Source organism: Ischnura elegans, chromosome 1 (genome assembly GCF_921293095.1).
Source record: "Ischnura elegans chromosome 1, ioIscEleg1.1, whole genome shotgun sequence".
NCBI classification, from domain to species: domain Eukaryota; kingdom Metazoa; phylum Arthropoda; class Insecta; order Odonata; family Coenagrionidae; genus Ischnura; species Ischnura elegans.
In genome coordinates this window covers 131,456,769-131,481,844 of record NC_060246.1, presented here as the reverse complement: position 1 = coordinate 131,481,844, position 25,076 = coordinate 131,456,769, and the positions used below count along the sequence as shown (strand labels likewise).

At 38.1% G+C, this 25,076-nt stretch overlaps 1 protein-coding gene and 1 non-coding gene across 2 annotated transcripts in view; one reads left to right on the top strand and one right to left on the bottom strand.

Annotated features, from left to right (window-relative positions):
* Positions 1-3,447: 3,447 nt before the first annotated feature.
* LOC124169976 (dynein axonemal heavy chain 3) overlaps positions 3,448-25,076 on the bottom strand; it is a 227,678-nt gene continuing 206,049 nt past the window's right edge. Inside the window, exons 63-68 of the mRNA XM_046548676.1 lie at positions 22,663-22,851; positions 20,025-20,233; positions 9,398-9,608; positions 9,270-9,302; positions 8,996-9,109; positions 3,448-3,905 (exon numbers count right to left, since the gene is read on the bottom strand). Of these exons, the coding sequence (XP_046404632.1) occupies positions 3,723-3,905; positions 8,996-9,109; positions 9,270-9,302; positions 9,398-9,608; positions 20,025-20,233; positions 22,663-22,851 (939 nt within the window). The 3' untranslated portion in view covers positions 3,448-3,722. The remainder of the gene's footprint in view (positions 3,906-8,995; positions 9,110-9,269; positions 9,303-9,397; positions 9,609-20,024; positions 20,234-22,662; positions 22,852-25,076) is intronic.
* Trnaa-ggc lies at positions 5,838-5,909 on the top strand. Its single transcript has one exon. It is a non-coding gene; the product is annotated as a tRNA-Ala (tRNA).

The window sequence follows — 25,076 nt, the reverse complement described above, 5'->3', positions numbered from 1 at the left end:
CTTTTCATGAGTTGATGACATTGGAATTTGGCTCATTACCTCGCTCAATAGTGAATGTCTCTGAATTGAAGGAATGAATTTCTCATTTGAGTGTAAACACCTATAAACTGCAGGCAGATGATGCTCTAGGCTGAGGAGTAGCCGAGATATGGTGACCCCTCCAGCAATGATCTGTGATGCTAATAACTTTGGTGCGAAAGGGGAGAGGATATCAATTTATTGTTGGAAATAGCTATAGAAGTAAACAAGAGATCAAAAATGGAAAAATACATATACCTTTACTCTTCAGACACCATCAATATCAACATTAAAAGAAAAGGTGAAAGAGCTCATTCCCTTTCTTATCCTGTCTCTTCCTCATTTTATGCGTGACCCCTTCAGCATTCTCCTCTAACACCCCTTTTTTAAGGCATGTACATATTTCTTTCTGATCAGTTTTCCTAGTGGCCCAAGCTTCTGATCTAATTTCTTCTGCCAATGCACATTCATTTGGGCTTTACTTATTTACACCCAGGTTTCAGTTATTTCAACAGAAAAATTTCGCTTACGAAACTCGATTGTACGAAGAGCCAATTTCCCGGTCCCACTGACTTCGTATAATCGAGAGTTAACTGTAATTCTACCATAATTAATAACATATACCTCGTTTTCAGTATAAAAATCAACATGGAAACTGTTAGTGCATTAAATTCGTTAATATTGATGGTAGAGCTTCTTTAAGAATAAAACAAGGAATTCAATTAGAAGTCTGCAATTTACGTGCAAGCAACAATGATCCATATCTCTAATTCATATAAACAAAGCATGAGTTGACACCAAACCAATGCCGCTGGTAGGGTTATAAACCACGAAAGGAGGGAGCTCAACTACCCTCGGAGTCTGAGATAATGCAGAGTCCCCACTAGGAAGGGTCGAAAAAGGTTGGTGTTGAGAGTCTGTGATTATCAGCAAGTCCCTTCTTAACAAATGTCCAACATAAACGCTCCATACAGAGGGGACCGAAGAGTCTCTTGGGGCTCAGAAAGGCATTCATGCCAAGGAGAGAACTCCACCATCTCGAAAGAGTTAAGGAAGTTAACACGTTGCGTACGGATGGCAAGAATTCTCGTCATTTTTTTCCCGAACGTTCCGGACGGATGACGAAGATTCTCGTCATTTAGGCGCGTCAACCTAAACAATTTTAAAGCATACAATACATGTTCCTTGGAACATTTTCAGTTGCTGTTCGTTATTCGCAAGGAATTGATGCACCATAACGTTTGATTGGGTAAAGTTATATTTTAAACATAAGCTTTTTAACCATGTTTAAACCAAAGGCATTACGCCCTAATAGGCACGTATTTCCAATCTCAACACCACCACCCAGAATCGGCATTCCTAGGAATTTAAACACCCCGGAACGCAATTTGTTAACAATGAGCCTCAAGAATATTCATGGGAGTACTTTTTTCAATAAAACCACTATTTACATTTGAAAACATGACAACCTCTAAAGCAGCTGCTGTAAAGTCAATACTAATGCAGATGGCTTAAAAGTAGAGATGTGGGAATAGTATCCGCGAATACTAGAAAGTATTCGATATTCGAGGTCTCGAATAGTTATGCTAAAGGCACCGTCTCGAATACTTTGAATTTCGCGTCATACACTGTCACACACACGTCGTTGGTAGTTGACTTGGAGAAATGTAGAGAACTGTAGTCGTTTAGTGCACGCAGCGCCGTTTTACGCAAGTTGACGAATTACATCAAATTCGTGAATCAGAGCGGTGAAAAGAGATCGATGTGGGGAACCGAAATTGATCGGGTGAAAAAATCCTAAAATCCCTGATTCCCCCCCCAGGAGAAACTCAGTGCCATGGGATAGTAAAATCAGAAATCCAGACAGAAATCCATTGTAGCAGTGTAATACATATATCAAGTTACAATTTATGAGTTATGCTATAAATCTCTATTGTCACAGTCGAAGGGATATTTTCTCAGGATATTTGGTTTCTCCTTGCTAGCAATTCGAATTCATCTGCTTATCTCATGAGAACTTCCAAAGATGGACTCAAAATAATTGAAGAGAATCCGGTGGAGAAGGGCCTGTATTTTGCAAAACGCCTCGGATTGTCTTGTCTTGATCGGTAGGTTTGAGAAGTACGTCGCTGATGGGTCACTGCACGGTGTAGCCGAGGGTTGGTGTATGATGACGAAATACCGGGAGGGGTGTTATGGAGTGGTGAGTGTCATCCGTAATGGTTTCTCAGAAAAAACATTGAAAAGTGGTGAGACCCTTCCTACCTTCCCTTCCCTTACCCCCTCCACCAAATAATACACCGCAATTCAAGACACCACTTCTCTCACAAACTATCAGCAATACATTGTATGCTTCACAGATTATGATTGATTCCATTGTCGAATTACAACAGGATGAAGGAGCTAAACACAATGAAACTAATTGCATCCAATAATGGGTACTCCGAAGTTCCCCCCTTTCTCCACCTCCACTCTACCACCCCTCCAACGCCTTCAAGGGTATAAATTCTGTGTACTGATACTTGTAATTGCCAGATGATGATACGCTGTATCGAAACCGGTCGCAATATATTTTATTTTGTGAAACAGCTAAGTGTTTTCTTAACCTTTGTGTATGTTAAAATAACACCGATTTCAGTGTTAAATAACATCCAAAACATTGTAAAAATATATCACCACTTTTGGCTATAAAACAACCCCACCTTTTGCATGTCTCTACTCGTGACCTCCCCAAATTTTATGCTGAATCGGCCCTTGGTTACATTTCAGAATGCCTGACTATAGCCAATGATGAATTTAACTTTCAGCATTATGCTAACAAAACATATAAATGATCAAATGAAATTTATGGTTTCCTAATGCCTGTGAATTGATAAAAAATATATACATATCTGTACAAACAACCTACATGCCAATAACACACCCTCAAAAGCAAATTTCTGGCTACTTGCCTGGTCAAGATTTTCCCTCAGAGGAATTTTTGCTCTATTCATACATTTGCAGGTGATGCTGTCATATTGTACAGCTGGCAAGTCCATAATAATTTTCTCAACATAAACCTCTCATAGAACTGAATTCTCCGCAGGTACTTGAGTGTTGCTTTATCTTTTCTGAGCATGAAATAAGACTTTGGTAGGTCACTTAATTTTATGGATAATGTTAAAAATGTACTCTGATGCACATTTCATATTACAGTGAGAAATCTCTCAGCAATGGGTTATTTAAATGAATGTTAAATACCATCCAAACTAATTTTATACCACAATTATTACATATCAATGATTAATATGTACTACCAAAATCAATAAAAATTTCTTTAAGTATGCCCTGTAAAAAAGACTTAAAAGCCAAGGACTTATAGTTTAATAATTGTGGGTAGTGATCCTGTAAATATTCTAATTTACAGTCAGTCTTCTTCATACACATTGATTCGCTGATATCATGCTCATTTTATTTTGCTTACAACTTCAATACTCTATCAAAAACTAGCAATAGCATTGGATATCTTGAGAATATTGGATCTCTTACATGGTCATTGAATTCATTTACTACAAGCAGATTCAATCCTCAAGACCCAGCTTACATTGCTAGAATTTTGAAATATGCTGAACATTGGTTATATTTTCGGTACATGGTAATATACACCAATCTATATAAGTACATGAGAATTTCTTATAGATGAACTGGGTTCATTATTCAATCCATTAATTATCTAACTGGCATAAGCAAGCAACACCACGATTAATCCAATGATCTGGGTTTCTTAACGTAGGAAATGTTATGTACAGCACAAAATTAGTTGAATGACCCGTTGTAGACAAAGTTCCACGCCTGGCACTAGTTTTGTAAACAGGACACTCGTAGCACCCTTCATTGTGGATATTGATCTGCAAATTAAAACATAGAAAAATTCACTCCACAATTTTCAACCTTGGGTAATAAAAAAATTTCAAAGTAAGAATTTAGTATCTCTACAAACCAGGGTAGTGAGGTTACCATTAGGGTTACTCTGTTGGCTACTTGGGATCAACTATTCACCACACACTATTAACATGGAGAAGAGCCCCAAATGGATCATCAAAAATGTTGAATCCATAACCATTATCTTAGTTATTTTCTATCTTCTTTACAAAGTTTATTCCCCCTGTGTTCTCATGTTGATCGCTTAATCATATTTTACATATTTCTAAGAAGATTTAGTTATGGTTCAACATCCAACTTCACTGAGAATTTTGGATTTCTCAATACAAAAAATGGTAGTCTTACATGAATTCTTTGAAAAAAAGACAATTAAAAAAAATTGTAATGTTATCTATTTCTCGTTTTCAATCAATTTGACTGTTTGAAGTATTTCTCTGAAGTCCTTGTATGAAACTAAATAAATACTGAGGCTGTTGCTGTGCATCTGCCACCATATTTCTCCGAATAGTCCTTCCTTAATTTTAAGGCTTCAATTTTGGGAAAACAATATTAAAAAATGCCAAGGAAGCCTCATGTACGTATATTCTCAGGTTTACAACTTGAGACCATTGAGTAAATAAAACTGATTGTTTTCCATAATCAGCAAGGACAAATATGTTAACATATTGTTCATCTAACCATAATAATTATGCCTAAAAATATGTCGAGATCCATTGTATGTAGGGGTACTTTATATTTCCTTATCTAGATGGAGTGATGAAATGAGAAAATTCTAAAAGTATCCTAGACTAGTCGAACATAATTTTTGCAAAATATTCATAATTAATGCTTTTGATATACAGATGACTACAGCAGTACATATATCAATTCAAGCTTTCAACTCTAAGCTCTTATTATAAATACATACATTCTTCATTTGGATTCCAATCTCACTGTCCTCTGAATCTGATTTTTCCCACACCTTATAATCTCCTGAATTATGTTGGAATGGTTTGTTAATTGACACATCTAATCTTAATGTTGTGGTTGGCTTTCTAAACCACCTGGGATAATAACAAGATCGGTTCCCCCTTCTGCTACCTCAGTCTTCACACTTTTAGTAATGTGGCTACTGAATGAGTGTAGAACCAGCATGGATAGTATGTGAAGAAGGGCACCAAGTCTCCTTTGCCAAGTAAACTCTACCCAATCCAGGATGAGTTCCACTGTCATCCATCCATTTTCCTGAACCCTTACCTGCATTCCTGGAGGGAACTTAACTTTTGGCAGATATTTTTCTTCTAATACTCATCTACAGAGGTCGTTCTCTCTCATCAACAGAGATAGCAGGTGTGCAATTATTTTCTCATCATTGCTAGCTGTGAGCATGAGGAGTATATTTTTCCGTGGGGGTAGGATTTTCCACAGGGATTTTTGGAAAAAAAGGGGGACTATGTTTGAAGAAATACGGTGTTCATGAGGGTCGTTCAATAAGTCTTAAGAAAAAGGTAGAAAAACAAATTATTTTGGCTCAATATTTTTATATTATACACCAAAGGATGAAGTTTGCCATGAAAAAATATTTGACTTAGCCAGGATTCGAATCCGGATCTCCCAATTGCCGGTCAGGAGTGCTACCAATTACACCACCAAGCCATTTTCTCAGAGCGAACTTTGGGATGGGTTTTACCGAACAAGATGTTGACGTCTTAAGTCCACACTGTGGCACATGTGGTGAGGGTCGTGCTTACTAAGCCACTGTCGGGGTCAAAAACCCTTATTTTGCCACTGGTCTGCGACGACGAATTTCAAAGCACTGCAGGAACAAGTGACTTTGTATGCAGTCATGCGCACGGGTGCAAAGTTAAATACACCAAAGGATGAAGTTCATTATGAAAGAAACTGTTCACTGAGAAAATGGCTTGATGGTGTAACTGGTAGCACGCCTGACTGGCAATCGGGAGATCCGGGTTCGAATCCCGGTTAAGTCAAATATTTTTTCATGGTGAACTTCATCCTTTGGTGTATTTAACTTTGCACCCGTGCGCATGACTGCGTACAAAGTCACTTGTTCCTGCAGTGCTTTCAATATTTTTATATTGTGGCGAAACGCCTTATTTGTATTTTTGTTTTGTTAAGTGGTTTAAATTTTATTTATATTTTTCTATGTAAGATAAATGTGGTATCAAGGGTATTGTCTTACAATTCAAAATTCGTGCCTCGTTGAACAAGTGAGAGATGAAAAAAAAAGAATTTAGTTCGCTCAGTCCCCGCTAACGTCGTCAGTGTACATGTGCGTTGCAGACGACGTTAGTGCGGTGAACGCTGGGTAGGGGAAGAATGGATAAAAGGCCGTGCACGGGAGAGCACAGGTCTCAGAAAAACAACGAACAAGTCAGCAGAGAACAGGACGGAGAGAACCAGGTGACGCACGCTACGGCTAAAACGCACCCGAGAAGGCTGAGGGCTGTGATTAAGCGGAAAGAAGGTTCCGGATCGCTGAGGGGTCGAATTTTGGAAGAAGCACTGGCCACGTGTAGCAGACACAATCAGCCAGCTGCTGGCCCAAAAGGCTTCTGGTCTCGATACCCGCCACCGAGTGAACGAGTAAGCTTATACGCCCCTATTTCCCTTCTAGTGCAGCTGATATTTGCCAAAGTAGTGTGTCCCTTAAAAGAAACCAGTGAGTGTTTCGTGCTCTCTCTCCCCATCTCTCGTCTGAAGAAGAGGAACGATAAGTGATTAGTGTCAATTTCTCATTGTTTTCTCATTGGTTCACGAGTGTTGATTTCATCATTGTAAAATATTTAAATCGCCTCTAAGACTAAAACATGGCTTTTGTGCTATAAAGGCGTTACTGAAATATGCGCAAATTCATTGTCTGATTTATTGTATGTTCGATGGTTTATTAAGGGTTTCAATTTAGTTGTGTTGAAGGGTATAATTTTTTTTGTGTGTTTCTTTTGGAGGGGTAATTCAAATGTCGATGGGGTTATTTCATTTCACTGTATAGTAGTCGGTTCATTAAAAATCATTTATGTTAAAAGAAAAAGAACCGGAAAGAAATTTATTTAAGGTAGCGATTCTTCTGCCCCCCGTCAATTTTACTGTCTTAATAGCAAAGCCAACGGCGCTGGTCGCCCGAAATCTCAGAACCCTAAAAATTTCTTACGTGTTGTCCCGTTTTTGCTTCCCACTCGTCCTAACGGGTAGCAGAGGAAAGGAGGCGGGACCGGCACAATATTTTTCAAAATTGTCTCCTTTCAGCTCTGTATACTTTTATTAGCCTTTTTCTAAGGATTTTAAGCCATCCAAAACGTAGAATTTTGGGATATCCTCAAAATAGACATTACTATGGACAATGACCTACTCAGATGTGAACTTTTGTCCACTAAGCCATTTCTTCAAGTTGGGAAATGAGAAAAAGTCACTGGGTGTCGGATATGATGAATGAATATGGTGAAGTTTGTAACAATTGGAACTTAGATTCTGTAATTTGGTCCAATAAAACTGCATAGGTGAGCAACCACACATTGTCTTGTTGAAGGAGGAACTTTTTCTCTTTCAAATGAGGACGTCATTGACATGACCTGACTGACCCATTTCACCACCTATGCCTGGTTCAGTGCCTGTTCACCTTCAGAATTTGTTTTGATTGTTTTTGTCTATCTAGTGTAGTGATGAATCCATATTTCATCAAAAGTTATGTATTGATGTGGAAAATCCTCATGAATTTGGCAAAACAGTCCCCGAGTTGACCACATGATTATGTTTATTCTCCTATGTGAGAAAATACGGCAGCCATAATGCCAGATTATTTTCACACCCAATTTTTCATGCTAAATCAGAGCGATTGTGTATTATGATATGCCGGTTGGCTCAACTACATCAAACACTTTGTCTACCACTTAAAACCATATCATGGATTTTTTCAATCTTTTTGGATGAAGACACTTCCATAGGGCATCCAGAACAATGTTAATTTTTGTGGATGTGCAGCCACTTTTAAATTCATTTACCCAATTGTATATAGTTGCAAAAATGAGAGCAGATATGACATGAACTTCATAGAGCTTAGCCTTAATTTTTTTCGACATTAAAATTTTTAAAAAGAAGTGGTAGATCTCCCCACAAAATTCACTTTTATCCATTTTTATAAACATATGAAAGTTGTTCACCACAATCGGCAACAACAGTGAAACTAAGGCAGCTGAAACTCCTCAGCGGAAACAGCTGACTATTTAAGTGAGCTGCTTTCTGGGATAATTTAATTTTTTAATATTAAGAGTGCAATCTCTCGGGAATTTTAAGGACTTATTGAACAACCCTCGTATTCACCTATCTTTGCAAGTGTCCCTTCGAACTGTAAAATACCAGAACCATGTAAAAAAGTCCTAGTTTTAAACTAGGTAATAATCATTGTTATATTCCGTACATTGTTAGGAAAAATCAACAAAATACATCGAGGGTAGTCTAAGAATTTTCCATTCTATTTAATGTTGATAACGACCTCAATTACCCTCTTGCCCTCCTCCCATGCCCCCACCATTGATGCACCACTGATTTCAACGAATTTCGCTTTTGCTCCAATTGATTCTATTAATGTGATCCCTTGTACAAGAAGATATAAAACTTTAAACCCTCAGAAATGGATTAGTGGTGGAAGATTTTTTTCCCATTTAAGAAACCAAGGTCTTCCCCAAAACCGCATTCCCTTCAATAAGGTCATTGCAATTGTGATTACCTCCCTACCTTTGCATTCTATTTCCCAGAGTTGTCCATTGCAAGATCAAAGTCAATGATAGATGAAGAAAAGTTGGCCATCTATCATAAGAGTAGAATACAGGAAGCAAAAAAGGCATTTGACAAAAAAATGAGAAGTAATGATAGAGAGATTCCTTTGCCTAAAACCCACATTTTAGGAGCAACTCTGGTGCATGCACTGCTGTGGTTAATCTTCCAGCACAACTTTATTGCAAGATCAGAATTAAAAATTGATGCAGGCACATATTTATCTGTAGAGATTTAATCTAAGTTAAAAAGAGGCAATTTAATAAAGATTTGAGATAATCCATACCTTCAGCTCTGGTTTCAACCAAATTACAGGCACTGTGTCATATAAAACTTTGGGAAAAGATTCTCCTAATGCCATTGTATCTCTATCCCATCTGGCACCTTCTAAAAATAAACCCTGAAAGAAAGAGAGAACTTCATTGATTACGATCCAATATATTTCAAATGAAAAGTCGTGGCTCAATTTCTCAAAATGAGACTATAATATCGTGACTACTGAAAGCAGTGATGGTGCTTTGAAATGTTTGACCATCAAATTTTTACAGTCTACATCTCACCTCAATGTAGGCATCATATATGCTTGGCCTAAGCTGCATGAAATAATGATGTATAGAAAACATGTTTATTCATATTTCAGGCATGAAAGAGAAAAATAGCAATCTCAAAGCTTTAAAACAATTCCTACCTTACAATACTCTCCATCATCAGGAGTGTTTTCAGCATCTGATTCAATACTTGTAATTTCAAAATCAAATGACAGGTGATCAATTGGGATTTTAAATTTTCTTGCATAATTTTGTGCTACACCAGTAAGGAATGACTGGGTGAAATAAAATCCAGATATCCAGAAGACAACAGGAGCTCCATCATTTATCCATTTTTCAAAAAACTTCAACCTAGAAATATAGACTACCAATTAATCACAAACACTCATTTAAAATATCTAAAAAATAAATGCTAATAGTAGGTGAGACAAATTTAAAATATTCTCATTCACAGATTCCATTTGATGTACCCATTTTCACGACCAAGAGCTGTTATAAGCCCACATAAAGCACATCAAAGACATTAATATGAAATAAAATGAATGAATTATTCAAAGGAAAGAAATATGACTATGCTGAAATCTGATTTTTATCATGTCCTCCAAAAAGCAGTTTCAGTAAGGGGGATTGGGGAAAAATTGTTTCCTTGAGTTGATAATTCTAACAACACTTAAAAGTTGCTTCTCTCCAGCTTCATGCATGGAAAAATGATGAAAGAAGTCTTACAATAGATTTTTAGTTCTTGCAAAGAGTCTTAAGATTGGAAAAAAGTTTAGGCATGAAGTGTATAGTAATATTCACAGCCAAGAGATGTATTTAATTTTTGTTCCTTGCAAGTACAAGGTATTCCCAGTGAGAAATGGATCATCGAATCTACGTCGAATCTCCGTCGATTCAACGACTATAAGTCGATATGTGGTCGATGTCAATTTTATTTGTTCAATCGACTATTTTTCGACGTGTTATTCTCATTGGTCAGCGTGTCGATTGGCTAATGATGTTGTGGCAAAGTCTTAAAATTAACGGTGAGACTCTATTAAAACATTTTCCAAGTAGGCTTCCGCGGAGATTATGATGAATTCTGCTGGTTTTTCCGGGTATTCTTCCGCGTTTATCCATTTGTAGGACGATATTTCGCCAACGTTCCAGTTGGCTTCCTCAGGTCCACTGAAGTGATGATGCAGAAATTTGTTCATCTTATATACACCCCGTTTGCCGCCTTTTTTTTCGAGGTGTGCCCTGATTGGTCAGGATCTTTGAAGACCCTTTTCCACGCGCTGGCGAGATTGTAGCCGTCTTCACGGTTGAAGTTCTTTGTCGTTTTGGCGATTTCAATTGCCTCCCTGATTATTCTCGGGTAGTAGCGGCCTTCTTTGTTCAGAAGAGAGGCGTTGTCAAAATCAATATTGTGTGTCGGTCCACTCCATTGGTGTTCCGCTACCGCTGACTGGGTGAAATGTCTATTTTTTACTGCCCTTCTGTGCTCTTGGACTCGGCATTTCAGTGCTCGTGATGTTTGGCCGATGTAGGACTCACCGCAGCTGCATTTAATTTGATATACTCCTCCACAGATGTCATTAGGGTGGTGGTCTTTCGTGTTGACGAGGATATTCGACATCTTGGTGACGCATTTGAATCTGGTCATGATGTTGTGTTTCTGGAGAGCTCTCGCGATCTTTTCCGTGGTACCGGCGACGTAAGGTAGGATAGCGTGTGCCCTCGCCTTTTCTGTAGTAGGGCTCTCTTCATTGGTCCTTTTTGGGGCCATCCGCGACTGCTTACGTTCCATTTTGTGGAAAATCTTCAAGATGTTTTCTCGCCGGAAGCCGTTCATCTGGAAAGTTTCCATTAAATGCCGTTTTTCTTTTTCGATGGAGGCAGCGTCTGAGATGGAGCATGCTCGGTGGAATAATGTTTTAATTACTCCGAATTTCTGTTGTGGGTGGTGATGGGAGTCTGCATGGAGATATCGGTCCGTGTGGGTATTTTTTCGAAAAACGGAGTGTCCCAAAGTCCCATCTCCTTTCTTCTCGACCAGTACGTCTAGAAAAGGTAGGCGATTGTCCGTTTCCATCTCCATGGTAAATGTTATGGCAGCATTTTGTACGTTCAGGTGGTGCAAGAACTTCTGGAGTTCATCTTTTCCGTGGGGCCATATCACAAATGTGTCATCCACATACCTCACAAAGAGTTTTGGCTTTTTGTTGAAGGACTGCAGGGCTTTCCGTTCAAAATCTTCCATGAAAAGATTGGCGATTACCGGGGAGAGTGGGGACCCCATTGCAGCACCATTTGTTTGCCTGTAGAATTTTCCGTTCCACGTGAAGTAGGAGTTTCTCAGGCAAAATTCCACCATCTTTGGGATGTCTTCTGGGAGGCCGTCACTTGTGAATGTCTTGATAATCTCTACGGCTTCACCAATTGGGATGTTTGTGAAGAGAGACACTACATCGAAACTCACTAAAATATCATCCTTGCTTATTTTGGCCTTTTTTATAATCTCAATGAAGTGAGCGGAGTTCTTCACATGCGTAGACGTCTGACCGGAGAACGGTACGAGTTGCTGGGCCAAGTATTTTGCAAGTTTATGAGAGGGAGAGTCTATTGCACTCACAATTGGTCGTAGAGGGACACCTTGCTTATGGATCTTGGGTAGACCATATAATCTAGGTGGTTTGGGCGCCGACTCGATGATCCACTTTCTTTCTTCTGGAGGGATCGAAGACTGGTTGATAATGTGTTTGATTCCTTTTTGAGTCCTGGAGGTGGGATCCAGTTTTTCTTCGGAGTAAGTGTCATCGTTCAGGAGACCGTTGATTTTACTAATGTAGTCTTCTTTATTCATCACTACAGTTGCGTTCCCTTTATCCGCCGGTGTGATAATAATGTCGTCGTTCGTCCGAAGTTCTCTCAAGGCTTTTTTCTCCTCTCGGTTGACGTTGTTTACAGGGGTTTTGGAATTGAGCAGTATACGGCTCACTTCACCTCGAAGTTCATCAGCCTCTTCCTTAGGTAGCTTCCGTACGGCGTATTCCACTTCTGTCACTAGTTCTTCCTTGGGTAAGCGGGCAGGTGCAACGGCGAAGTTAAGTCCCTTGGAAAGTACGCTGATAGCTGCGTCACTTAGATGAATATCAGTCAGGTTCACTACTGAACGGTCCTTTTTAGGGCCATGGGTTTCTAGCTCCGGGTGTTGACGGCTGTGAAGATGTTCAAACTTTTTTACCTGCTTCTCTTTTGTTGAGATGAAGGTTATGGAGGCAGAATTCCACGTAATTCTGTCTAATGTTTCCCAATCCGTGTTGTTCAAGGATGCACTAAGAGCTAAGTGCAAATCATACAGCTCCTCCGTGCATTTTTGGATTGCCCATCTCGTGTGCTGCACCCTTTCCCTTAGCAGGGCTGTGCTGGCTCTCCGGAGAATCCTTTGAGCTTTCTTCGACTGAATGTGGTGTTTGACCTCGACAAAGGCAGGGGTGGTTTTGGAGTCTCTGCATCGCTCAAGAAAAGCCAAAGAAGATAAGAGCTTCCCCTTCTTCTTACGAAGTTTCTCGAACCTCCTGCTGTCCCTGGAAATTTCTTCCCCGTAGAATTTCCTAAAGTTTCCAAGTAGGCTTCCGCGGAGATTATGATGAATTCTGCTGGTTTTTCCGGGTATTCTTCCGCGTTTATCCATTTGTAGGACGATATTTCGCCAACGTTCCAGTTGGCTTCCTCAGGTCCACTGAAGTGATGATGCAGAAATTTGTTCATCTTATATACACCCCGTTTGCCGCCTTTTTTCTCGAGGTGTGCCCTGATTGGTCAGGATCTTTGAAGACCCTTTTCCACGCGCTGGCGAGATTGTAGCCGTCTTCACGGTTGAAGTTCTTTGTCGTTTTGGCGATTTCAATTGCCTCCCTGATTATTCTCGGGTAGTAGCGGCCTTCTTTGTTCAGAAGAGAGGCGTTGTCAAAATCAAAATCAATATTGTGTGTAGTCAATCAAAGTCAATATTGTGTAAAACTGGATCCCACCTCCAGGACTCAAAAAGGAATCAAACACATTATCAACCAGTCTTCGATCCCTCCAGAAGAAAGAAAGTGGATCATCGAGTCGGCGCCCAAACCACCTAGATTATATGGTCTACCCAAGATCCATAAGCAAGGTGTCCCTCTACGACCAATTGTGAGTGCAATAGACTCTCCCTCTCATAAACTTGCAAAATACTTGGCCCAGCAACTCGTACCGTTCTCCGGTCAGACGTCTACGCATGTGAAGAACTCCGCTCACTTCATTGAGATTATAAAAAAGGCCAAAATAAGCAAGGATGATATTTTAGTGAGTTTCGATGTAGTGTCTCTCTTCACAAACATCCCAATTGGTGAAGCCGTAGAGATTATCAAGACATTCACAAGTGACGGCCTCCCAGAAGACATCCCAAAGATGGTGGAATTTTGCCTGAGAAACTCCTACTTCACGTGGAACGGAAAATTCTACAGGCAAACAAATGGTGCTGCAATGGGGTCCCCACTCTCCCCGGTAATCGCCAATCTTTTCATGGAAGATTTTGAACGGAAAGCCCTGCAGTCCTTCAACAAAAAGCCAAAACTCTTTGTGAGGTATGTGGATGACACATTTGTGATATGGCCCCACGGAAAAGATGAACTCCAGAAGTTCTTGCACCACCTGAACGTACAAAATGCTGCCATAACATTTACCATGGAGATGGAAACGGACAATCGCCTACCTTTTCTAGACGTACTGGTCGAGAAGAAAGGAGATGGGACTTTGGGACACTCCGTTTTTCGAAAAAATACCCACACGGACCGATATCTCCATGCAGACTCCCATCACCACCCACAACAGAAATTCGGAGTAATTAAAACATTATTCCACCGAGCATGCTCCATCTCAGACGCTGCCTCCATCGAAAAAGAAAAACGGCATTTAATGGAAACTTTCCAGATGAACGGCTTCCGGCGAGAAAACATCTTGAAGATTTTCCACAAAATGGAACGTAAGCAGTCGCGGATGGCCCCAAAAAGGACCAATGAAGAGAGCCCTACTACAGAAAAGGCGAGGGCACACGCTATCCTACCTTACGTCGCCGGTACCACGGAAAAGATCGCGAGAGCTCTCCAGAAACACAACATCATGACCAGATTCAAATGCGTCACCAAGATGTCGAATATCCTCGTCAACACGAAAGACCACCACCCTAATGACATCTGTGGAGGAGTATATCAAATTAAATGCAGCTGCGGTGAGTCCTACATCGGCCAAACATCACGAGCACTGAAATGCCGAGTCCAAGAGCACAGAAGGGCAGTAAAAAATAGACATTTCACCCAGTCAGCGGTAGCGGAACACCAATGGAGTGGACCGACACACAATATTGATTTTGACAACGCCTCTCTTCTGAACAAAGAAGGCCGCTACTACCCGAGAATAATCAGGGAGGCAATTGAAATCGCCAAAACGACAAAGAACTTCAACCGTGAAGACGGCTACAATCTCGCCAGCGCGTGGAAAAGGGTCTTCAAAGATCCTGACCAATCAGGGCACACCTCGAGAAAAAAGGCGGCAAACGGGGTGTATATAAGATGAACAAATTTCTGCATCATCACTTCAGTGGACCTGAGGAAGCCAACTGGAACGTTGGCGAAATATCGTCCTACAAATGGATAAACGCGGAAGAATACCCGGAAAAACCAGCAGAATTCTATTAAAACATATGTGACACAAATAATAAAGCTAAAATTAAATAATTATTTTATTAACACATTCGGTGCGAACATTCAGGACACGACTTTACTCAGGACCGGGAATCTTTTTCTCTTGTTTACCAACCGTTGCTTTACATAAACAAATTTTACTCCAATATTTTCGCTGAATTTCATTTTTTAACCGTTAATTTTTTAAACATTATCTCTGCCGCCTGTCGGCGGCTGCCCGATCGGCGAGATTGTTTTCAAAAATAGAAGTTTGCGCATATCTTTCTATTTCCTACTATTTGTTTCGGATAATATTTTGGTAATGTAATGAGTATCTATGACCAATTTATTAATATTGACGACATTTTTACCATGAATTTTTTTGGTCATTGCCATGCCGCCTATCGGAGGCGACCCGCTCTCCGTGATGTTTCCTATTCTGCTAATGTCGGCAAGCAAGCTCTTTCCTCGCATAGCAATTTAATTTATTGGTCTCACGATTAGACTAATGCAAGCCAGAGTAGCAAAAACTTTAAACATAAAAATGTATTTAAGTATACTAAAAAAATTTGTATTTCAAAATAATTACACGATATTTAGTTTCAAAACTTCATCTGAAATATATTTATTCTTTCAATACAATTCACCCTTTCATTATTAATTCAAACAGTAATTGGATAAACATTGCAACAATTGTAATTGGAATTTGCAACATATTTACCGATTAATAGTTATGGAACACTCTAAAACAGGGTTCAAGACATAGTCCTGGTTCACCATCACACATCGGGCAGTACGTGACGACGTCTCTTCTTATTCCTGTCGTTGAGCAGTTACGACATCTTTTTCTTTGCGCTCTTGAACCCTTTTCACTTTGTATTTGTACTGGCAAATGGATCTTTTCCTTTCGCTGGATTGGCGCTGGAATTTTGCCGGCTTGTTTTTGAAAATAAGACTGGCGATTACACTTTCACGAAAATTCTGAAGACTCATGTGTTGGCTACTAAATTTATTATGTAGTATTTGCGAGTTGTTTAGAAGTATTTGAAACATGTGTATCCCTAATTTTAAATACCATCTCAGGCTTCTTCTCTCCACTGGATAATAAGAAATAATCTGGTCCGCCCTATCTATTCCCCCCATAAATTTGTTGTATTCAGCTACAACGCTTGGTTTTTTAGAAATTTTACCCCTTCTGTTTGCTACTTCTATCATCTCTCCACAATGCTGCGAGGAAATCATCAAAACTTCTCTTCTATCCTTCCATTTTCATATGAAAATTCCTTCTTTCGTTTACTGGCCCTCTACTTCTCCTTTTGCCAATTTTTTATTTACAACATTATAAGGGTTGCCTTTCCTTGTGTTTCGAGGAGTTCCCGTGGAATATATTTTCTTTCCCAGCAGTTCTCGCGACAATTTATAGCTGTTATAGAAGTTTTCCATGTACACAGCATGACCAACATTAGTATAATCAGATAGAAGTGAATGTACAACTTTTTCTGTGTGACCAACTCCCCAAGCATTTGGATCCTTGGAACCTGTGTAAACCAAGCAATTCAAAACAAGCCCATTTGGTTCCGTTAGCATATACAATTTAATACCATATTTATGCCTATTGTTTTTTTATGTACTGCCGGAAATATAGTCTTCCCCTCCAAAGTACCATAGCTATGGATAAGCATGAACCTAGCATGGATAAGATTCAAAAGAGGGCGGATTTTGTAGAGTGGATCACTTGGCCTAGGGTCGCCATCAGGAGCGTTACGGCCAAAATGTAGGCACCGCAAAATAATCATGAACCTGCCTCTTGGCATGGCCTTTGAAAATGTGGGAAATTCATAAAGCCTATCTTTTCGCCAATAATATTGAATTTTATTTATTCTGATAATGAAATGAATATGTATGAAAAAGTAGCCCTAAATATGTATGTATGAAATATGAAAAAGTAGCCCTAAAAATATTTCAAACTCCCCTCTAGTCAAGTCTTTCCATGGTTTCATTTTAGATTTATCAGCTACTGATTTATTCTGCAATTTTTGGGCATAAATATTTGTTTCAGAAATTATGTGGTAGAAAAAATCATCGTTTGCCAAGAGCATGAAGAATCCTATTGGATCTAAAACATGAGGCCGTATTTTGAGTCCAGAATTTCCAGTAAAAGCAACAGGAGTGATAACTGGCCGTTCAGTTTGCCATCCTGCCGGGGATATGCGTTTACCTGAATCACTTGAGGCCTGACAATCGCCATTTGCACCACTATCATTCTCGGAGCTCTCGTCGGTTTCCTCATCTTCAGAGGAGACATCAAAATCCAAATCTGTTGCACTTTCATCCGAAATTTTTTCTTCCCTCTCAAAGAACCGAGCGATGTCTTCGTCGGAGATAGACACAGGGTGATGAAGTGCGCTCCTTGTCCGCTTTCTTGATGAATTTGGTTTATTCTCCATAAAGTCTTCTTACAGTAAAATAAAGAAAAAGGTTGAATCATTTCTCATTATTGCTGTAAACATTGAAATCAAACATTTCAAATAAAGTCGTACATACCAATTGAGCTGGTTCTGAGTTTTATCTTTTAAGTATACTTGAAGGTATTTTACGTAATTCGAAGCGAATGGTATTTATGAAGCAACTTCTTATTTATCTTGCGGAAAACAATGAGACCATAATCATTATCGGTATAGCAGCAACAAATAGAAATCCATTTTTTATGAATAAATAGTAAATATTAATGTTGAATTCTAAAGATAATATCAATAAATAGAATAATTACATTTATTTTTAAAATTGTACTTACCTTATGTATGCTCCGTCTTTCCAGTAATGTCCTGTTTTGTAAGCTTCAAAAATCCTGAAACTGGAGTGTGAAAACAGTGATGAATTAAAAGCGGTCGTAATACGTGTAACCCATTGAAAACGACGTGTAGTTATGCGGACGAGAATGCCGTTTCCCCTTTATATATATGCCTTGAATAACAATGTCGCGAAAACAAAAATAAAATAGGTACAATGTACGATTTACATAGCCAAAAAGTGTCTCCAATAGGCAAACTGATGGTTTGCTACATAGGAAGAGTTATCTTGACTTTTTTGAAGATAGCGACTTACAAGATTGTATAAATATAATTGTAGAAATATGATACACGGAAAAAGGGTAAAAAATGCGTCAGGAATACACGGAATCAAATAACATAGTGAATGAAAAATAAGAAGGCTTCAATTGTATTTCCGAAGTATAACATTTGAGAACGGGGGCAGATTTTAGAATGTAGTCCTATGTAAAGACCGAGTAAAATTCAGGAGACATCTGTGACGAGCGGGCGACCAAAAAAATTTCATTTTGGATCACCAGTGTTTGAAGACGCCGAAAGGCGGCGGCCGATCCTTGGGAAAACACGGCACGCCGCCTATCGGCGGGGCCCGACGCGAATGTGTTAACTCATACACATTAGTCTTCATCTCGGAGAACAATCTTTGATTCCTTTTCATTCTGTATCTTTACCGGAAGCACATGGCGTTGAAGCTTGAAGGCAGTCTCCAACAGTCTCTACTAATATTTGGACTCTGTCGATCTGATAAGCCGGTTGAATCGTGGGAATCCTGTGTCGGTTGCTGTCGGTGTTTCGTTTCGTGTCATTTCGATACCTTTAGCCTCATATCATAGATATCAACATCTCACATTTTTTCTCAAGGGTTTCTGATTATTATTGAAGATAAATACGAATGATATTACAATTCACCATAATAAATTTGAAACAGTCTAATTATTTCAGCCTTCATTTGTTTAGACAATGCGTGCTCGAGTAAAATCCGTCGTTGGGGCAGCAATCGATGCTCTTTATTAGCCAAAAAGATGTATATTTCCGTAATTATTATTAGGAATCGCAGGTAAGAAGACAGTATCACATCGACATAGAAAACACGTTGATGACATCGACATCGAAAACGCGTTGATGACGTCAACGTCGAAAACACGTATATTTTCGGACCATATAGACATCGATCGATGTGTTGCCATTGACGTTTTATCGATGACTACTTCGACGTCGAATCGACGGCGGTTCGATAACTCATTTCTCACTGGGATTAGGGATTTGAGAACTGTGATCATCAACTAGGTATGGCAAAGGATGTAAAAAATAGATAATCTGGTCTTAAAATTGTACATATAACCAGTACATACATAGTAATTTTCAGGCCTTCCAACTCTTAAACAACCCTTTAACTCTTTAATACTCTGCTATGGAAAAATATTTACTCAATTATCCAAGAGTGTTTGCAGCAAAGACAAACAATTTAAATTTTGCTTGCATACTCCACAATTGTAAATGTAAGCTGATCTTTTTTGGATTAAACTGGCATTTTTAAACAGAATCTCCAGAAATAGAGTCTTGAAATTACTGATATATATCACGTATAACATAAAGGCAGAGGAAATGAATTGATTATAAATTTGGAGAAGTTGCGATGTCAGTCACTGCATTGCAGGTATAATTATAATTCAAACAGCTGTCTTCAATTGGCACCATGTATGTAGTTAAGTTAAAAGTCCATAAGACTGAACTTCTAGTCTTGCAAGAAATTTTGGTGATGGATACCGGCTTCCCTTATCCCCCCAATTCTTTTTTTTTGCGAGATTTTATGCTTTGTGAAAAGAATTGGAAATTGTATTGTTTGATTTCAATGAAATGTATGTCCATTACATTTATTCGAGTGTGCACCAAGTAATTTTTTACTGTGTTCACAGTATATTTTTAAACTCTGATAATAACACATCCAACCTGTGCCCTTTAATCTTAGGAAATCCTTCAGTCTCCATTGAAAATATTTCTCCACCTTTAAGATCCTTTAATTTTGTTATTTTAATGGTGCTTCATCAGCCTGGCACCATACATGGCTACATAAATTACTCACAGCGAAGACTGACCCTAAGCCCACCCTAATTGAAACTGGTACTCAAAGTAGATGCCTGACATGCAAATTTTGGTAAAAGGTAAATATGCACACAGATAAATTTGGTTTAAGATACGATATCAGAATATGCATTTAAGAGGTGAGAATGGATAGATCATACCTCGCTAAAAGATCAGCAATGTATCCGCCCAATGGTTTTAAAGAAGGGTACGATTTGCTAGCCCATGTTGCAGGAATTCTACCCACAAGAAGGCTGTTATGTACGTCTTCCAGTTCTGGAGACATAACGACACTTCCTTTAACAGCGCGCTGTACATAAATTAGGGAAATTTCAATTTCCTTGGTCAACTTGTTGAATCTCACTAACTCCTGAAATGCACAAAAAATAAAATTGAGAGTGATCATAGGTTGGTTTCTGAGCAGAAGTAATTAAATCATTACCTTGCATTGAATGGCTAATGGATTAATTTTCTAAGAATGCAAACCTATAAAAGAGCCAAGTACTCATCATAATGGAGGGGGAGGCCAAAGTAGAAATAGACGGATTATTCATTTGATTCTTGATCATTTTTCTAGCAGTTTTCACCTTGTTTTCGATGTTATGCTTTCTCTGCACCTTATGAATCAAATCCCTTGAAATACTCCTTGAGGGGAGAAAAGGGAGTGGGTAATGCAAGTAGGGGAGGGATTGGGGGAACAGTTAAGGAAATGGTAAACAACTAATCCAATACATGTGTAATCCAACTATGGATGGTCAGTTCTCTTCTATATATCAACCAAATTTGTTTTTTATATTCATTAATATAATATTATATAATTATTTAAACTTTTGGTGTTTTTTCTTTTCTTCGTACTTCAACGTACCGGTTTCGTACTTTTTTTGGGACAATTTACCTTTTAAGTAGGGTGTCCAGGCTTCCCCTGACCCCACCAAAACTCTGCCCATGTGCGGGCCCATAAAAAATTTGAAACATTTTTCCCCATGAGTGTCTTCTTTATTTCTAAAATGGATGGCCAGCTAAAATATTCAAATATGTACTCAAATGCTATGAATAATAAGTATTCTTGATATTCGACTTTTGAGAAAGAAATTAAAATGCTGCTTCAAAAATGTTAACATAATTATGTATAACAAACTTATAAGTATGTTACTACTTAAAAGTTTGTTATACTATATATAACAATAATATAACAAACATTTAAGCCATGTGCACATGACTTAAAAGTTTGAGGGTAATTGACATTATGTACTTGCTTTGCCAAAATCTACATTGTGTTCTTGAATTCATTTCAGTTTACATCATTCGAGCATTCTATCTTCTCCGTCAATCTCTCTAAATTGATGGATGTACAGAATGAAATGTATAATTCAATAGCTAAGAGAATTCAAAAAAATATTTTATTCAAGTATTCTGAGAGGTAATAAGACATTTTATGTATTCATAAATATTCGATTCTAATATTAAACTTAAATTTTTTTTCCAGCTCATTATTCGAATTTTGAAAAAAGAAATTTGACCAATCTATAATTTTTACTAGCATGTTTGAGGATTTATTAGCCCACCCTGTAGCAAGAGGAAGTAAAATTTTAACCACACTCATTTGAGTCGTTTCCTTTATTAGGACTGTGTAAAATTACAATGATAGATATTCTTGACATATAAGAAATATAGTGGAAAACTCTTGTTTAGGAATCCTTTTTTAAAATGAAAGGGCCACTTCCTTCCAGGAAGTAACTTTCCTGAATCCACACCTGCCACTCCATTACTTATTTGAGTCTGTGTAAGTAATACACCATGTAACAGCTGGTGTAACAAGGCATGGTCAATGGAGTAATCAGCTCTGGGCTGGCATTTCATTTCAGGAGTCACTGTTGATACTGCTACAGTATTTTAAAGTCCTGGGTGTATTTGTTGCATTTGGCTAAAGCATTTGTTGCCATGGGCAACAAATGCTTTAGCTACGCCACCACATTTTAAGCCTATTCGGTTAACTTACGTGCCAACCACATCAGCCAATCTTCTTAAAAGAAATTTGTCCCTCAAGCATGGATGTAGATTTTCCTCATTGAAATACATACTGACAAACAAAGAGACACTGTTCATTTCGTACATGCTACACTAGGATTAACCACTCAGGAGCTAAATTGATTCTGTGATTATAATTAAGACTAAAGGTAATATTAAAATGCAACATCCAGGCACAGAGCAAAAAATGCCTTTGCAAAAAATTGCTTTGAGAGGGGGAGCTTGGGTGGTATGCAGGTTGCCCATACTGACATTCTGTAGTGACTATGCAATGAACAGAAAACCATAAATACCATTAGATCAACTATAATTTCGTTTTAATAATGCTGAAAGTTGAAATTCATCTTTCATGCCCATACTGACATTCTGTAGTGACTATGCATGCAACAGAAAACCATAAATACCATTAGATCAATTATAATTTCGTTTTAATAATGCTGAAAGTTGAAATTCATCTTTCATGCCCATACTGATATTCTGTAGTGACTATGCATGCAACAGAAAACCATAAATACCATTAGATCAACTATAATTTCGTTTTAATAATGCTGAAAGTTGAAATTCATCTTTGGTTATAGCCAGATGTGAAATTCAACTGCATCAAAAAATGGAGTATCAGAAGATAAATTCCCCAAGGCAAGTGGTCTCCCCAGCAAATGTTCTGCCTGCACTAGCAACAAGTAAAAAGTTACAGGTGGGGTAGGGAGGAAGGCTTCATGCCTAGCTTGTACATACCATCATAAAAGATGTATATCAATCAATTAAGTTTACCTGTCTTAAAACTGTGTTCATTGAATTTGAATACAAAACGGGATACTTTTCTGCCACAGCTTCTAAATCAAAAAGTGCTGGTAATTTTTCCAATATGTCAACTGCAATTTCAATAACTAACTTTCCTGAATCAACACCAGCCACTCCACTACTTATTTGAGTCTGTGTAAGTAATACACCATGTAACAGCTGAAAAATAGAAAATATTTCATATTACCACACAAAAATACTTGAAAATCGACAACAGCTTTAAAAAGATTATTCTGCAGACAACACATTTTAGGAAATAATTAAAATATGCAGTCCTTCTTAATATGCATCAAGTCTTCTTGGTATTTTGGTTAAAATTGTGATGCACAATTTAACACTGTAGAAATATTGAGAAGACTTATTGCAAATAATTTTCCATGAAAGATTTACATAATATTTCTCTCATTTATTAACATGACCATCTGCTTGGGGAGAAAAATTAATCGCATGTAAAGTTGGATTCAAAAGTATTGCAACAAATGGAGTGGAGACACTTTCGCTGCAGTTTGGAAAATGAGTTTCAGTGTTTTCTATTATATCAGTGAAAGGGAAATTTGAATGACATTCCCGCCTCCTGCAATATTTTTATAACTACATCTCTAAAGGGAAATGAATGCAGAATATGTGTAATTTTTAATACCATAAAATATAAATTGTGCAGTTCATGCTAGATAATAAATCCACGTCCAGAATGTCAATTTACTTTCTCTCGTAAGTTGGCTAAACCGTCTAAGTATAAGTATTGACTTTCAATTAACACTGAAGGTTTTTGGTCAGAGATAGCAATCATAACATATATATAAAATATCCGCTGCAATATCACAGCAAATAATGCCACTGAGTGTTAAAATTCAGTTTGATTTAGCGATACTAGAAGACTGGTTCGTTCCCTTTCATGAATTGCCTATTGACTTAACACGTTCTGTGCTCATGACATAACGTCTTCGTCATGGCAGTCGCTACTGAGTGACTGATGGCATAAGGGTTACGTCATGATCCCCTCTTGCATTATATTCCATCCTGAGCACCAGCCATTGGTGTTAGAGTATGGGAGAGGTTCAGTCACCACTCTTTGCCTGTGTTGCCATGTGGAAAGCTCCGAAAAAAAATTTTTCTATACATATTTCTATTTTACCACGTTTTTCTCTGCAAGGACGCCTTTAGGGTTGGTTTTTTACAATATATTTCATAATTACTTTCATTTTAAGATGTGGAAAACAGTAATATCTTCCCTCAATTGTTCTTATACCTTTTTTACAATTAAAAAACTTTTACAAATGTTTTATTACAAGGCAAATGTTTTATAAAAAGCTTTATTACAAGATATTTTAACTTTCTTTATGATTTTTCACACAATGTTTAACGTGTATTTATTTAATTGGTATTAAGAGAAAAAATATAAATATTTTTCCCTTGTCATTATTTTTATTTTTACCGGTACTTGGCACTAATGCTGTTCATTGCTTGGCTGGTTGCCTAATTTTGGACAGATTCCAGGTATAAGTGATTCAATTCTTACGATGAATAATAAATGCTTTCTTACAGGTACCTTTAAAAGTTCCGAGTGAATTTCATTTGCTATGATTTCATATGAAGAATATGAAAAAATTATTTGACACGTATTCTTCTGCATCAATTCACCTGTCATATTACCCAAATTTACACCTTCGACAACTGCTGTGGCTTTCTTTCACGTTGCTGATCGCTTTAAACAGAAGAAAACCTAGAAATCTTGCTCTTGTTTTTCGTGCTGATTTACCTCATCACTGTGCAGCAAACCATTAAGACATTTATTTTCTGTGGGTAAATCGATTTCTATTATCTATTTAAAGATAGTGTGCAAAAAACTATGTAACTGTAAAAACAGTCCGGAGAGGATCGAACCACTGAATTCGGATTGCTAATCAGGATAATTCTTCTCCTTTACCAATCGGCCACCTAACTCATTAACTCAATAGGCAATTCATTACGAGCTTTGTCATGAAAGGGAATGAACCAGTCTTCCAGTGTTACTAAATCAAACTGATTTTTAACACTCAGTGGCATTATTTGCTGTGACATCGCGGCGGATATTTTATGTATATGTTGTGTTTGCAATCTCTGATCGAAAAGCTTCAGCGTTAATTGCAAGACAATACTTGTACTTTGATGGATCAACCAACTTACAAGAGAAAGTAAATTGACGTTCTGGACATGGATTCAGTGGTGCCGACTCCATGGGGCTTGAGGGGGCCCGATCCCCCTCATTAATTCGTTATGGGTGTGAGGAAAAAATGTGTCAGGCTTGTCGATTTTCCCCGGAGTGTCCACATATCGAGATTCAAGTTATCATGGTTCTAATGTTGATCATATGACTCTTCTAAAATGCTTAAAAAAACTTTAAA